The sequence below is a fragment of the Simochromis diagramma genome, unplaced genomic scaffold (assembly GCF_900408965.1).
Source record: "Simochromis diagramma unplaced genomic scaffold, fSimDia1.1 OVJJ01000717.1, whole genome shotgun sequence".
In the NCBI taxonomy this organism is placed as follows: Eukaryota; Metazoa; Chordata; class Actinopteri; order Cichliformes; family Cichlidae; genus Simochromis; species Simochromis diagramma.
Window position 1 is genome coordinate 517,404 of NW_024387503.1, and position 15,690 is coordinate 533,093.

Sequence of the window (15,690 nt, forward strand, 5' to 3'; positions counted from 1 at the left end):
GACTGAATATCATTCAGACTTTAAGGAAAGAAAAGTCACTGTCTCACTTTTGTAATGAGCAAATATAACAAGTCAATAAAATGAGAACAACCAGCAAAAGCTGGATCGCCCAAATGTTTGCTAATTTTCCAGAAAAGTGACAAGTTTCAAAATCCATTTTAACCTAGACGTCTAGCTTTTAAATACATAATATCCAGTGAATTCATCTAAAACATTAACTGAATAAAAAGTACACCAAATATTTTGCAACCAAATGCTCCGTCTACAAAAATTAAGTGGGTGGACATGTACTATTCACATGTTCAGTAACACGGCAAAACTTCAAACCTCACCTCGATTTTGCTGCTTGTTTATGCCCATCAGAGCCCAGCTTGAACCTTCATTCAACACAGCTCTGTTCTCTCAAACTACACAGTAAGCATCCAGATGAGTCGGCACACTCAAAGTTTCTTTCTCTTGTTAAACAGTTCACAGTCTCTACTTTCAGCTTCTAGTGCAATGTGCATTAGGTCCAGACCTTCCATGAGCACCTTATACTGCAGCACAAGATTTCAAGGTGTCACTAAGTGGCCATAAATAGCCAGTCAAAGAGCTGATAAGAGCTTCAAAGAGGGCAGATAAAGGAGTTAGAGGGTCAAACAAAAAGGAAAAAAGTGGGGGTAAAAAAAGATGTCTGATTAAAAGTTAAAATTGCAAAGAAAAGCAAAGAGATGACCATAAAAAGATGCATTTTTCCCCCGAAGCTGTATTTACACAGCAGACATCTTATCTTGACAGCACCCGTCGATGACAGTTCCAGGCCCTCTGCTCCCTCTGTGTCTATCAGCTGTACTCCAGTCTTCTCTCCCCATCTCGCCTTCATCATCCTACACTGCCACTGACCTACATGTCTACTTGGCAGCAGCAGAAATGACATTACACTAACCAGACCCCTCTTTCACCAAAGCCTGCCGCTTGGGCCCCCAGTTAGACTAACGGGCTTTCAAAGGACATTAACACACAAGAGCAATCATACAGCTCAAATGGGACAAAAATGAAAAAAAAGAGAGCAGCTATAACAAGTAAATGATTGGCCAGAGCATGATGAGTGGGCTGTACCTTTCATAGCTCCCCTGCTTCCAGTTTTTCTTTATGAACAGATTGTCTCCAGGAAAAATATCCAGTCAGAAGAAAACAAAAGAAGCAGGACAGTGTCAGACTGTCAGAAGGTTAGGACTGGACGGACTAGTGTGGAATCAAATGGTGGCTCACCAGTAACCACAGCTTACAAATCAAAACAGGGTGGGTTTTTGGCGGTGACGAGTGCTGACCTGTTTAGGCAGCAACAGTTAGCAAATAAGCGAGACTTCTGGGAAGGGATCACTATGAAACCAGTCAGGGGAAGTACAACCAGGAGTGTGTGCCTGACATCATGCTGGTGATAAACAGAAATGGGAATCTGTCCTAATCAGCTCCAACAAAGAACGAGAATTAAATGGGGGGGGGGGGGGGGGAGAGACCAAGTCACCCGGCAAAGATAGGAAGGGGAGGAATCCCTTTCCATTCCTTCCAGCGGCCCTGATGACTCAAACAGGGGAACAATAAACCAGAAAAAGCAACAGCTCAGAGGCCGCTACTTTCCCATATGGCCGCAGCCCAACAGCCATAAGCAACAAACGCAGGCACAAGCAGGATTCAGGTTCTACGTTACATGTTGTGGCAGTGTTTAGCAGGTCTAAAAATATGAAAAATATGAATCTTAATAATCTTCAATCTTTAGTTACTAACTAAGCTAACCACATAAAGCCAATAAGTGAGACCTGAATAGACTGTTTGCTTTCAAAGAAGTTTCTGAAGTTTTGAGATTTACTACCATTTTACAGATTATGAAAAGCAATTATGGAAGCAAAGGTTATGGAAGCTTCAGCTTTTCCTTAGATTCCCAAATACTTTTTATGAAGACTTTTATAAGCTGTTGCCTACTTGGAAAATCAGCAGAATAACCTAAACCCACGTTATCTTAGGATGAGTGAAAACCCTGTGTTGTTGGTCCTCTGGATGCCACCAAACCACCTTATGACGCAAGGACTCAAAAGATCTGCTGTGAAAAAAGTAATAACCAGAGAGCCTCAGAGTACTGAATTTTAAATATGATTACAAGCATCTTTTACATTATCCTGAACTTTAAAAGATAAAATAAAATCTGTAGAAGTGAAAAATAAAAACAAAATATCGCTTCTTCTATAAGTGTAGCTGTCAGTTTAAAGAGCATGGTGTTAGTAATCATCAAAGTCTTACAAAGTTAGCAATCAGCAGACATAAACGAACATTTTTTATTTGGACCTTCGGTTTGGTTTTCAATGCAGTGTCATCTGTCTATGTTAAGGTTGAATGTTCCACTTTCACTGGGCGGAGAACAGAGGGTTTAGCAGCTGCCTGCTGCTTGGAACAGAAAGTGAGCCAAACAGCGAGCAACAAGAGCAGCAAACCCAAATAAATCTGACTTAAGAGCATTAAGGGAGAATGAATATTGTGAAAAAGTGGTGTAACCATCTCAGACTAAGCTGACAAACCAAGTAAAGACTGGTTTAGGGCAATCAAACAACAAGAGAGTGTGTAGATGTGGAAAGGAAAACAAATAAAATCTACTACTGCTGCTGATTCTTATAGCTCTTGGTAACCTAACTGGTTTTCAACATAACCAGCAGGAAATGCATCATCAGATTAATATGGATAAACAAGTATCACTGGTGGGTTCAGAAGTCTTCAGCAGCTCTGCAATTGTGCATCAAGGTTACACATACAGCCACGTGGCCGTGCCATCTCAGGCATTCTGCACAAATGCTTTCCTATAAAACAGGGGTAGGCAACCTTTCTGATGACGAGTGCCATCTAAAATTTCCCCAGACGTCAATGTGCCATATGATTATATTGTCTGTCAGCCTGTGGCACTTAGTGATGACTCCGTCTTTAAGTCATCACCTACTTCTGATCAGCCCTAACTGCCTAGACGTGACAGGAGGAGGGGTGATGATGGGAGCACCTGGAAGCACCTGGTAACATCACACATCATGACCTCACTCAGCTGCGTCTGGTCTCTCGTTTCTGACTAAGTATAACTAATTTCAAATATTTGAACTGACACAACTGACATGATCTAACTGCAACCTCTTTCTTGTTTCAGGCCTGCTGTCATAGAGAGTGTCCTGTTTCGGCATGAGTCATATTTATCTCACACAGCACTGCGAGCTACAAGTTTCACACACACATACACACAGATTTTATATATGTGAGAAAGAGAGAGAAGTTAAATTGATGGGTGAATGTCAAAAAAAAAAAAAAAAAAAAAAAAAGGTTTCGTAATAAGAATGTACAGTAGACACATAACATACACATACTCCTAATTTATGGAGAGAACCGTGTGGGTGGATTTGGAGAGAGTGTTTATTTGTACTGGAGGTGGGTCCGTGTATGTATGGACACTGAAGGAACTCAGGAAAACGAGGACTAAATTATGGTTTAAGCAAACAGCAGGAAGCTGTAACAAACCTGTCAGCAAAGACTCCTCTGCTACTCAAATATGCACAGATTCAGGTTCACAAGGCCAACTCCACAATGTTTCTTCCAGTTCAAAGAACAACTTCATCCAAAGGCTTAAACCGAAAGGTTTTGTTTCAGAAAGAGAGGGGAAAAATAATGTATACCTCCACCAAACCAGGCAAGCTGCAAAACACAGTGAATGTCAAGACCAGTGGACAACCTCCAGAGCTGAAACATGAAGTGAATCCAGTAGGTACTCAAAATCTGAGTCATTACCCATAAGCTTCCAAACGTCCAGCTGTAAGGCATCATCATAGCCACAGGTGTACTGGAGCCAGACACCCAGTCTCTGAAAAGGCCACATCCACGATTAAACTGTATGTGCACAAACACTGTTAAAGCCTTTTTTCAGTTGATTATTCTGACTGTGTCGTATGGAAAGCTCCAGAAACTTCAGTTCTGTTGACTGAAGTCCAGTGTTTTATTAATGTGTTAGTTAGCACTAAGAAGTCCATGTGTCTCTGTGTATTCTTCCTTTACACTTTATGAATAAGACTTACTAACCAAGCTAGCTATTGTTAGCTGATACGTTAGCACTTTACCTTATATGGATGAGAATGTAATATCAACAACATGCCAGCAGGCAATATAAAAAGATAGGAAGGAAGGAATCCATCCACCCTCTTCCACTTATCCAGGGCTGGGTCACGGGGGCAGCAGTCTAATCAAAGAAGCCCAGACCCTCTCCCTCAGGCCACCTCCTTCAGCTCATCAGGTAAATCGAGAGCTTCACTTATTCACTCAGCTTTCTCTTCACCACAACAGACTGGTAAAGTGTTCACATCACTGCAGCTGCAGCACCAATCCATCTGTCGACCTCCCGCTCCCTTCTCACCTCACTCGTGAACAAGAGTTATGCCACTTGACTATGCCAGGAAATTCTGTCCATAAAAATTATGGGTGACAAAGGGCAGCCTGGGAGTTGCTCCCCAGGAACAAGTATGACTTACTAGATAGGACCCATATTTTATACTGTATATAGTCAAGATTGATAATAAAAATTACACCCTTCATTAGACGTGTGGGAAAATTCACCACAATTAGCCTCTAAGTGGTACAAAAGATTGCAACAAGAAGGTTCCAGATTCAAACCCACTGGTCGACTAGAGACTGTGTGAAGTCTGCAAGTCCTCCCTGCTTGTATCCATGTACTCCGACTTCCTCCCACAGACTAAAGGCATGCACATGTTAAGTTAATTGTTAATTCTAAATTGGCCGTAGGAGTGAATAGAAGTGCGCGTGGTTTATCTGTTTTAGCTGTGCAATAGTCTGGCCCATCTCTTGGCCTACAATAAAGGAGGTAGGCTCTAATCCCTCCACAACCTTGAACTGGATGAGTGGGAGAAAATGAATGAGTGACTGGTTGGATAATAAACACAGGGTTTTAAAGGGTTACACGTGTTTTCTTAGCCTCTGAAAAACTCTGGATTGTTACTGCAGATCTCAGGTTAAAGCCAGGTTCACTTTCTGTGGGAAGGAAGGTTGTAATCTGAAGATTCCCACCTTTAAAACTTGCCAGCATTCAAATTCCAGCTGTCTGAATATATAAACATTAACCAAATAAAACTACACAAGTGATCAAAATGGAACACCAACCTTTACTGCCGCTTTACTGCCGTGTGTGATTTAAAAATTACCCATTTACTCTGACGCAATTTATTTTCTAAGACCTCTGGCAGCATACACTGTAAACTTTTTAAAAGTTCTCTTTAAATGATTTTCAAATTGATATTCATAATAAAATATTGTACAATTAATAACTTTGACCTTTTCTCCAACTACACTAGATTACAGGACCACTGATCACGCTTAAGAAAAAAAAAAAAAAAGAACTGTAATATATTTGATTATTTGTAACAACAAAAATAAAAATAAAACATTGGTGTGACTCAATGAGGGTCTCTATATAAGCACTCAGTGTCACATTTAGGCCACTTAAGCCCGTGTGTGTGTATTTGGCAACATACTACCCTATTATGGCAACACAACAGCTACTGAGGTCCAATCTTTGTAACATCTACAAAGACGCACAACATAAACAGCAGAAAGTTTGGCCATTAATGGCAGTGACGATGCTAGCTAATTAATAATAAAATATTGAATTATCAGCGTAAACTACCTAGATAACTGCTTTGGAAGAACCAATAAGAAACTATAAGCTCTGCCTACCCTCACAACCATGATTGCTACAACAGCAGGATGAGACACTATAAATCCGAACTGGTTGATGTGATTTAAATCCTACAGGTATCCATGTGGACAGGAGAGAACGCCAGCTGCCCAGAGGAGGAACTGTTTGTATGTGCCAGGCTCCCCTCAGAGGTACAAAGCAATGGGGAGAAACAGACACGAGGCCAGCCGGAAGCCAACAATAAAAACCGAACAGGCTGCCAGGGCCAGTTCCTCCAGGTTGTTAAAGACTAGCAGAGAAATATGAAGCTTTTCAGTAACCCATTCTTCTTCTTCACCTTTAACTCAGCTTCAGTAAAATGAGCAATGAGAAAACAGGCAACAATGAGAAAAGAGCCTCAGTGCTACAAGTCTTTGAGCAGGTTGTGTCATTGGGGCCATTAAATGAGCTTGCTTCATTTCTTCATTGCTATGCTGATGATATGCAGATTTATTTAAACATTACTGACGATCTTGCTATGTCTTTTCACTATTTTTGTGAATGCATGCGTGAGGTTAAAGATTGGTTCAAGAGTAATGCTCTTGTCCTGAACGAAAAGAAAACTGAGATCGTGGTGTTCGATAGTAAAATCCCCCGCGACCAATTGTGTGCTGCTCTGATGCCTTTTGCTAGCTCCCCTTCTGATTATGGAAGTAATTTGGGCATATTACTGGATAGCTCGTTTAAATTTGGCAAGCGTCTGCCGTAGTGAGGTCTAGTTTTAATCAGCTGCGCCTCATTTCTAAGGCTAAGAGCTATATTCCGCATAATGACCTGGAAAACTTATTCACGCATTCGTGACTTCCAGGTTGGACTACTGCAACTCTCTTTACATTGGCCTGTCCTCCTCGTAGGTTACACACTCCTGTCAGAGCACTTAGATCTGCTACCCAACTTCTTCTGGAGCAACCTCGTTCTCGGCTGAAGTCTCGGGGCGACCGTGCATTTGCTGTAGCTGCCCCAGTCTTATGGAACAATCTTCCTGTTGCTATCCGGGCGTCTGACTCTATGCCACTGCTTAAATCACGGCTGAAGACTTATTAATTAATCTTGCTTTTCCACCTAGCTAATATTTGGTGTGCGTTGATACATTTTTATCCGTTATGCTTTGTTAACTACTTTTATGTATTATGATTGTCATGGTTTTATGATTGTCATGGTTTTATGATTGATACGTGCCAGGTCCTTTCTCTTTTCCCTCCCATCTCCTTTTTCCTATTTTATTTTATTTTTTTGTCAAGCACCTTGTTTTTTTTTTTAATGTGCTTTATAAATAAAGTTTATTATTATTATTATTATTATTCATTTCAGAGAAATCTGAAGTAGTCCAAGGTGTAAATAAAATCTGGTCAGTTTCTAGAAACTTCTATAAACAAAAGGGCCGACCCAAATACCATTCTCGGAGCTTTAGAGCTTAAGTGGTAATCAATGGCAAATAAAGCCGGCAAGTGCCAGCAAAAGAACAAATCAGGTCAGATTTTCTAAATGCAGCAAATATGAACAAAACCATGAAGAAAGGCTATGGTGGGATTTCAGCTGTTTTTACATGCAAAATGATGGCTGAGAGAAAAAGTTAGACGCAGCACAAGGGTTCTCATCCTCCCCACACCACCACAATGTGCACTGATCACATGCTGCTCTGCCTCACTGCTCATTCATCCAATTAAAACAGCAGAGAAACAGCAGAGAGAGGCAAAGACGGCTCCTGTGCAAGAAGAGCAAGCTGTCATTGTAAAGCAACATTGTAAAACCCTTCTTTATGGGTATAAAGAGGATCTATCCAGTGACAAAAGCATCAAGGTGGCAACAGTAAACTAAAGCAGTGAGGAAGAGGGATGTTAGGGAAACAAACTGAGCTGGTTTTTATTTTGATATTTAAAAAACATAAAATATTTTGTCTTTTACAATAAATTAGAGCCAGGAATACGACACAGTATTATAACAATACTTCACTGACGATACATTATTGTGACTTTTAACATGTTGCAGTACTGTGGTTGAGTATTTTAATAATATATACTGCAATTTTTCACCTTTTGCATCTACAAATATCAATTTTATCCAGTGAGATCACTTTTTTAATTTTCTAGCTGCAAAGGAGGCTGTCAAACACACCAATACTGCCACTAAAACCTGCAGTAAGACAGACTGCCAGCTATTAAATGGGGTCAGGCTGGCAATTACATGCAATTCGTTTGTGATAGGACAGCAATTACTTATGAAAAACAAAAATAAAAAATAAAATCAAACATCTGCAGTTGTCTACATAGACAGAAATTCATATTTAACCATTACATTTGGTCTTAGTCTCTGCACTATAGGAATATAACCAGAATATAACGAGCTGGCAGCCAGTTGAGCTGTGCTCGTTAACAAAGACACATTCAGACTGACGGCAAACTGTCTGCATTTATAAATTAAACAGCAATTATTTGCATTTCCAGGGCATTTTAATTTTTTTTTATTTTTATTTTTAAATCTGAATACACAATATAGTATTGCCACAAAATAACCCTTAATGAATTATTTTTGCATAGATAAATTATGTAAAAACAAAAGTTCTGGCAACTTTAAAAACACAGCATAATTAATGTGAATACAAATATTTCAAAGGACTTTACCAATCTCAGCTTTTTTCCCCCCATTATATCACAAACATTGTGCTGATTAAACATTACTTAATATAAAGTACATGGTTGCAGACTACATCAAAAACTGGAAGCTCATTAAAAGGAAGAGAGTTTGAGAGGAAAATATCAACTGATGGAAAATTGGAAACATAACATAACAGCAGCCACCAGTGAGAAGTTGTCTATTGTATGCACAGCCAGGGCCCAACGTTCATTCGCCTCATTATCGCTGCACATTATTATGTCCCTGACAAATGGTTACCAATAACTGGTCAGCCAAACACACAGGGGTTCATGCATGGGTGATCGCAGGAAATATAGGACATGATTGTCCTCTTATTTCTTTCTATCGTACAAAACATTCAAAGTTTCAGAGAGGAGTCGCTTTTTACAAGAAGTGCAAATGGACCCAACTTAAATACTTACAGGATGAATACTTAAGAGTTCAATTTTCTTCCTCTATCGTCCACACCTCTCAATGCCACTTGATCCTGAAACAACAAATCATTAACTCAGTCACTAGGCATGCTGGAAATTTCAACTTTATATCAGAGCAAGTACAGAGAACAAATACAAATTAACATTGTGTTCTGTTCTTGTGACTGCACGGACATAAATGAAAACAAGTAGTATAGCTTCATATTTATAACAAAGTGTGAAAATATCTGGTTATTCTCCACAACATAACAGGTCATAATGCTGTGGACAAAAGAAAAAGTATGAATTTGAAGAGATGAACTGATGAACTATTACAAAAGCTACTGACATGCCTGTGCAACACTGTCTCCATGACCTACATCAGCCAATATGGAGGAACAGGCTTCGGTGCCTGACAGCACTTAATGACAGCATCTCAGCAGTTTCCAGTACACAATGGGTGAAATGAAATTTATGTTGTTTCAAGATTTGTCAGGATCAAAGCAGACACCGTCCAGCCTGAACAGCCCAATACATTCTTCCTTTTAATGGTCTTGAGAAGGCCATTTATGCTTTCATCGTATCAAGACAAGATTCCTGCAGTTTTGTTGTTGTTTTTTTTATTTTAAATGCTTGATTCAATGAAGCACCTTTCAGCATTGCATTCAGATCAAACTGTCACAGCTGGACTTCTGATTAGTAGACATGAACGCAGGTTGCAGTCAGTTTTACTTTAGAAAGTTCCTAATTGAGTGATGCGGCACGGTTGAGTGGCAGCAAAAATGAAAGCTAAATATTAAGGAAAGGTGCTTCAGTAGTCCCTTTATTATTACCCCCATTAGTAAACAGTCAACAGAAGTGAGGAGGGACACAGATCACCAGGTTATTTTCTGCTGCACCTCCCATCTTATCTGATAAAATATATCTGCATATTATCAAGTTAACAACGTTTTATTCCCACAAACAAACGATAAGTGTCTAAGAGGCACTTTTTGTAGTTGATCTTCAGGACGCTGTAGTTTCAACAGGGCAGATATACAACATCACTATCTGCCATTACACTGTAAAGCAGTCTAATGTGAGTGCACGCTGCATCATTTTTGGACTATTAAACTGCAAACACTGACACATTTTTATCTCTCTCTGCATTGTTCCTTACCTTCCTGGGAAGTGTATGATTATGTTTAAAATAAAAATGCTCACTTGCAGGAGCTTTCCTCAGGTTATCCATCCATTTTTAAAATCAGCCACACTTTCGGCTTAGCTTTGCTGTCCAGCAGTTTTTAATAGTTGCGAGCTTTCAGCCTGCTGGGATTCTCAGTTCTGGAACTCTGGACCATCCTCGCCCTCCAGATCAGGTCATCCACCCCTCTCCGTTATTCAATGTAACTTCTTAGAATGGTTTAAATGATGCCTTTAATCAAACATTTGCAGCACTTTGGTCAATTTGTGTTTTGCATGAATTTGCTAAATGTGCTAAAAACTGACTCAACTAACACTTCATCCTCCCAAACCATTTACATTTCCACCCAATAAAGGCAGCCATGCTCATTTTTTCTTGCTCAACACTCTACATTTGTTACTTGGCGACAGACAGGGTGTGGGTACTGTAATGAGAGCCAGCTTTTAGAACTGATTTTTATTTTTATGACAAGAGAAATTAACCAGACTACAAGATAAAGCAGGAGAGGGACACCAAAGACTCTGCAGTACAGTTCACTTACTTGGGACACACCTGAGGCTCTTACATTTGCAGGTCTGGGGAATTTCTAGCACGCAGAGGGAAACTCTGGGTTACTTACAAGCTTGTTTTCAAAGAGCACTGATGTGGAACATAATATGCGTGCAGACCCAAAAGGTCACTCAGCCACTTAAAAACACACGATTCCAGACTTTTTCTTTTTGGGTTTTCTGTGCAGTTTGTTCCCAAGATCCAGTTCACAGAAACACTAAAAAAGCAAAAACGTCCACTCCCGATCGTTTGATGAGGACAATCAGAGGGTATTGCTTTTGGTTTTGTTTTTCAAACACCACTGTATTTAACTAGAAACCAACTCAGACCCACAACGTTTTTATGAATAATTATGAGAGTTTGGGAGGTTGATTTACTGGTACCGAGGCTAAAGAGGTGGGGATGTTTGGAGGATTGTAGATCTATAAATCATTGCTGTTTTGCATGTTTTCCTCTTTGATGTCATGGCAACCGAGCCCACCCGAAACAGATTTCCACATCAGCTAATCAACAGACACTGATAGACAAATGCATAAGGTCCATCCATGCTACAGGTGGAGCCTCATTTCATTGCCAATACTGAGCCATGTCTCCCAGCAGGAGAGTCATTGAGCATCTGCTTTCAATGGAGGGGGGGTGGTTGGATCTGTGGGAGGCAGTGGTCCATCAGACCCAACTGAAGTCTCAGCCCCAGCTCTCTGAACTGGGGCCCCCAAAACAATGACGCAACACCCAACAGGCTTATGTAACTAACCTCCTCTAGCAGCTTCTCACTCTGAAACACAGAAGGTGGAGACCCTGGGAACACTACACTGTAACTGAGAGCACACATGCGCTTGTGCTTGCATACAATGACCCAGAGGAGCGTTCTTCTCAACCACATCTCCTTTGGAGCCCAGTCATACCAGCTGTTTGGAAATTAAAACTTAGCCTAAAAGCAAGTTCACATAGGTCATCATTTGCACTTAACTGTGTAAATAAATAAAGCTGCACTGCAAAAACTAGTTCTCATGCTAGAGCTCAGTTATTATGAGGAGGAAAAATGAGCAAAGCAAGGTACACTGCCCTTCCAAAATGCCTACATGACCCAACTGAGCTGTGAGGAGAAAAACCACACCATCCTCCTGATCAGCATCAAGAGTCAAACATAGCTGTTCCACAAGTAAACCACATTGGAGAAGAGAAGACTGCGTAACTTGAGCTGATAACTCGCTAGGCTGCAATAACCACTCCCAAACATCTGCAAGTCTGATGGGAGGGGAATGGGTTTGGGATTTAAAAAAAAAAAAAAAAAAGGAAGAGAAAAAGAAGGAATTTCACGATCAAGATAACAATAACAGAAACGTAGTCAAGGCTGCAATTAGCACAAACTTGGAAAGTCAGTAGGAAAGGCATGGTTGTGAACATAAAAACACTGTTTATGCCAGAGACTGACCACAAGTCACGAGTCAAAGCTTGAAAGGACCATCATCATCAGTCCATCCAACCCAAACTCTTCCCCACACATATACTCAGTTCCACGGCTTTTACTTCCTCCTTTGTTTCCGACATAACTATGGCCACTAGAGGGTGAAGTGACAACCAAACATAATTATAGGTCATCATAAAGCTGTTCAAACATGCATTCTGTTTCTCTCTTTTTAATATTAGTCATGAATATCACACAAACTTTTTTTAAGAAATTAGGATTACCAATAAAAAAGTTGAAACATTGTGACCTTTCCAACAGATGATGTTTACATTGTTTAAGGTTTTCAGACTGGATGCTGTTTATCCCATACACACAACACCACAGACTTCACTAGCTAAAACAAATGGATCATGGATTTAGAACAACTGGTGTAATACAGTTGCGTGAAATCTTAGAGGATGGGTAAAAAAACAAAACAAACATTAGATCAGGCTTGTGAAACTCACAGTCCACACATCCAGGTAAGATCTAGGCCAAACTGGGTTGTACACTCACTCAGATCTAACCTAGATGTAATGTTTAACACCACTGGCCTACATCATGGGCCAGCAGCGGCACCAAAGGGTGCATTTTATTCCCCTGGATGGATTTGCAAAGTGTTACCACTGCAGTAAAGTTATTACTATTTCCAATTTTTCAAAAGAAAAAAAACAAAACAAAACACTTTTATAGCTGGTGTAGTGATGTCAGCACTATTAACATGGAATACAAAAGACCACAAAAATAAAAAGATTTCTAAATCTTTAAAATTTGTTTGACTAATGAAAAAAAGACTAGTTTAGATCCAGGATAGACTCCATGCAGAGGATTTATGCCTTTGCAGATCCACTCCAATATCTAAATTGGAAATATATTGTGCATTAATTGTACAATGACTTCTTCAAATAATTGAACAAATAGTTCAACACATACAATATTACCCAACAACAATAATAAAAGTTAAACTCTAACATCTTATGGTGACATGAGTCACCTGAATAGCAGTCTGAGGTGGAGACAGGACCCATGCATTAACACCTTGGTTACACAGCTAATCACCACAGATTATTATTAAGTCCTCCAACAGGTCGGAGGCTTAATCATCACCACCGTGATCACTCATTGATATGAGTCTCTCTATAAGTCTCTGGATAATAATCACTAGCTACACATGCCCAGGTATCGTCACCAGTGATCAAGAGTTATTTCTCCTTATACTTTTAGGACATTGTTTCTTTTGCAGGCTAAAGGCAAGGGGCCCTGAAGGCCGAGCTTTTAAGTGGACTTAGAGCCAGTTTAACAGAAGCATGTACAAAAGCTATGAGCCACCACTTGAAGATTATTAAGATTATGAAGCCAGTGTCCCAAAAAACAGCAACAAAACTGAGATGGATCTTACCTTCTTCAAGCTACACATCAATATGGAGACAGGGCAACATGAACAAAGGGAAAAGCTTCCTGTTCAGGGCCATGACAAACTCTTTTGTTGTTTAAAAGGATCAACAAAAGGTCACATTAAATGTGATCCACAGAGGGAGGGAAGCACCAAAATTTGGCACAGGGAAAGCTCAAAATTCACACCTCAGTCTACAGTCAGTCCACTCTGTGGCTATTAGAGTAAGCACAGGGTTGTCACGATCCCTCTGCGTTTGCTGATCTCACATCAGTTTGGTGAAGTGGAAATGCTGCTGATTAACTTCCATTTCCAACAGTGAAAACAGAACACAGAAGTAGCCTTCCTAATTACCTGCAGGTTATTTATTTTGGCAGACTCCTAGCAGCAGACTATGGGCCAAAGAAGGAGGAAAGGATAAAATACACTTGGACGCTACTCTGTGTATGCATGTGGGTGTGGGTTTGTCTAAAGTGTGTAATATAATTTGACTAAATGTGCATTTATCCAAGTGTGTAAGCACATTTGTTACTACCCTGCAGTCCAATGATGGATGACACTGTTTAGAAGAGAAAATGTTTCTTTTTCCATTTCTCTAAATGTAAGCACATACATGCTGCATGAAAGTCAGGGGTGTACTGGTTGGTGCAAAACCTAAAGGTCCATCCAGCAGGCTATGTACAAGTTACCAACACAGAAGTATACGAGTTTTCAACGCAGCTTGGCTTTGCTGTCCTTCCATACAGAAGTGTCGGCCTCCCTGCAGCGATCTATGTGTCATAGTACATGGCAACATAAAAGAAAAATGTCTACCGTGACATAAGCTTCGGGTCTTTAGTTTCACTAGCTGTCTAAACCAAGCCTCATTGCCGTCCTGTAATGATGTGTGGATGGTGACGCCTAATGTAAGCAGCCTCCTCCACCTGTAGAGAGGATGGGCTCACCTGGATGTACGTACCGCGCGCGACCCAGTGTTTCAAGGCTCACGTGATAAATGCCACACCGCTTTATGTTTAAAATACACCCACATTTAAATACATTATATAAAGAGCTACAATAATAACTAAAGCACCGACGCTCAAGAACTGATATCAAACGTTAGCTCCAATCGCGTCTTGATACAAGGTATCGCGCTGACAGCCTTCAAACTTCTTAAACTCCACTTATTCTGCAGCTCTGAGAAAAAACGGCCAAGTTCAAACGATGTTTTAAGTTCTTCGAGCTAGAAAGCCGCACGAGCTCAGTTTACACGCACAAACACTCAGTCGCATTCACTTACCGACGCTGTCCCGGGTGGAAGAGCTTGTTTCTAAAGGGCTGTGAGAGCACCACCAAACGCAAACTCTGTTAATATCCCGGAGACACGCACGCGCACAGACTGTCACTCACACGCATAAATCCGCCGCCCTCTGTAAACGCCTTCACTTCAAGCCCACTGCATCTACAAGGAGAGCTGCCGGCAGGGTATTTTCAAAATAAAGCTTAATTGAAACAGTTGAAACTAGGAAAAGCCAACACTGGCCAACCAAACATACACTTATAACAAAGCGTCTGTTTGCTTTCATATTTCAGTTCTTCTAAAACAGTTCTTCTTCTGAACATTATATTTGATTAGCGTTTAGGTATTGTACTCAAATATTTTGTTGATAGGAACCATAAAAGGCAGACTGTAGCACCGCTTTTACGCAGCGATTAAAGCAATTATTGCCTGAAATATGTTTTCAAGTAATTTGAAAACGCCTCGGAAAGTGAAAAAAAGGGGTTTTAGTGGTTTAGTAGTTTTGTTGGCATTCATTTAATTCTGATAAGTGCTTTCTGCTATGCAATAAGCTGAATTTGAATATAATTTTCTATATATAAGATACAAATTTTCATATTTGTATTTTTTCAATTAGTTGTGTCTGTGTACTTGTGTGCACGTGTGTCTCTGTTAATAGATTTAAGCCGTATCTCACAGGGGGGTCATATCCAGAGACTACAGGTGGAATTTCGCTACTAGCTAAATCTGGTACAAAGCATATTTTCCCTTGTGTAGTAAATGTATTTTGTACATGAAATAAATAAGCAACAAACAAAAAATATTTATTTCTTGACTTCTATTTTCTTTTGTATTTGTTTTCACTGTTATACTGTCACTTATTGTCACTCTTAGCACAACAGTATAAACAATGCATTTTGGACTTTATTCTGAAGGCAACATCCCATTAGTGCTGAACTCAGTATCTTGGTTAAGCTCTACAGTATGACTTGACTCTGAATGTTCTTTTTCAAACAGCACATTTACTTTTCTCTTCAGAATCAATGTGAAAGTGCATGCCA

At 40.0% G+C, this 15,690-nt stretch overlaps 1 protein-coding gene across 2 annotated transcripts in view; it reads right to left on the reverse strand.

The window, feature by feature from the left end:
- Positions 1-14,749, reverse strand: part of svila (supervillin a) — a 78,517-nt gene extending 63,768 nt beyond the window's left edge. The window contains exon 1 of one of the 2 annotated variants that reach the window (XM_040018767.1): positions 14,651-14,749. Coding sequence is in view for 1 of the 2 variants with exons in the window: in XM_040018756.1 (XP_039874690.1) it covers positions 333-360 (28 nt within the window). In the remaining variant the exon portion in view is untranslated. Of the gene's footprint in view, positions 1-332; positions 1,720-14,650 lie in introns of those variants that run through there. The other variant, XM_040018756.1, reaches the window with a different exon arrangement.
- Between the last annotated feature and the right edge of the window lie 941 nt (positions 14,750-15,690).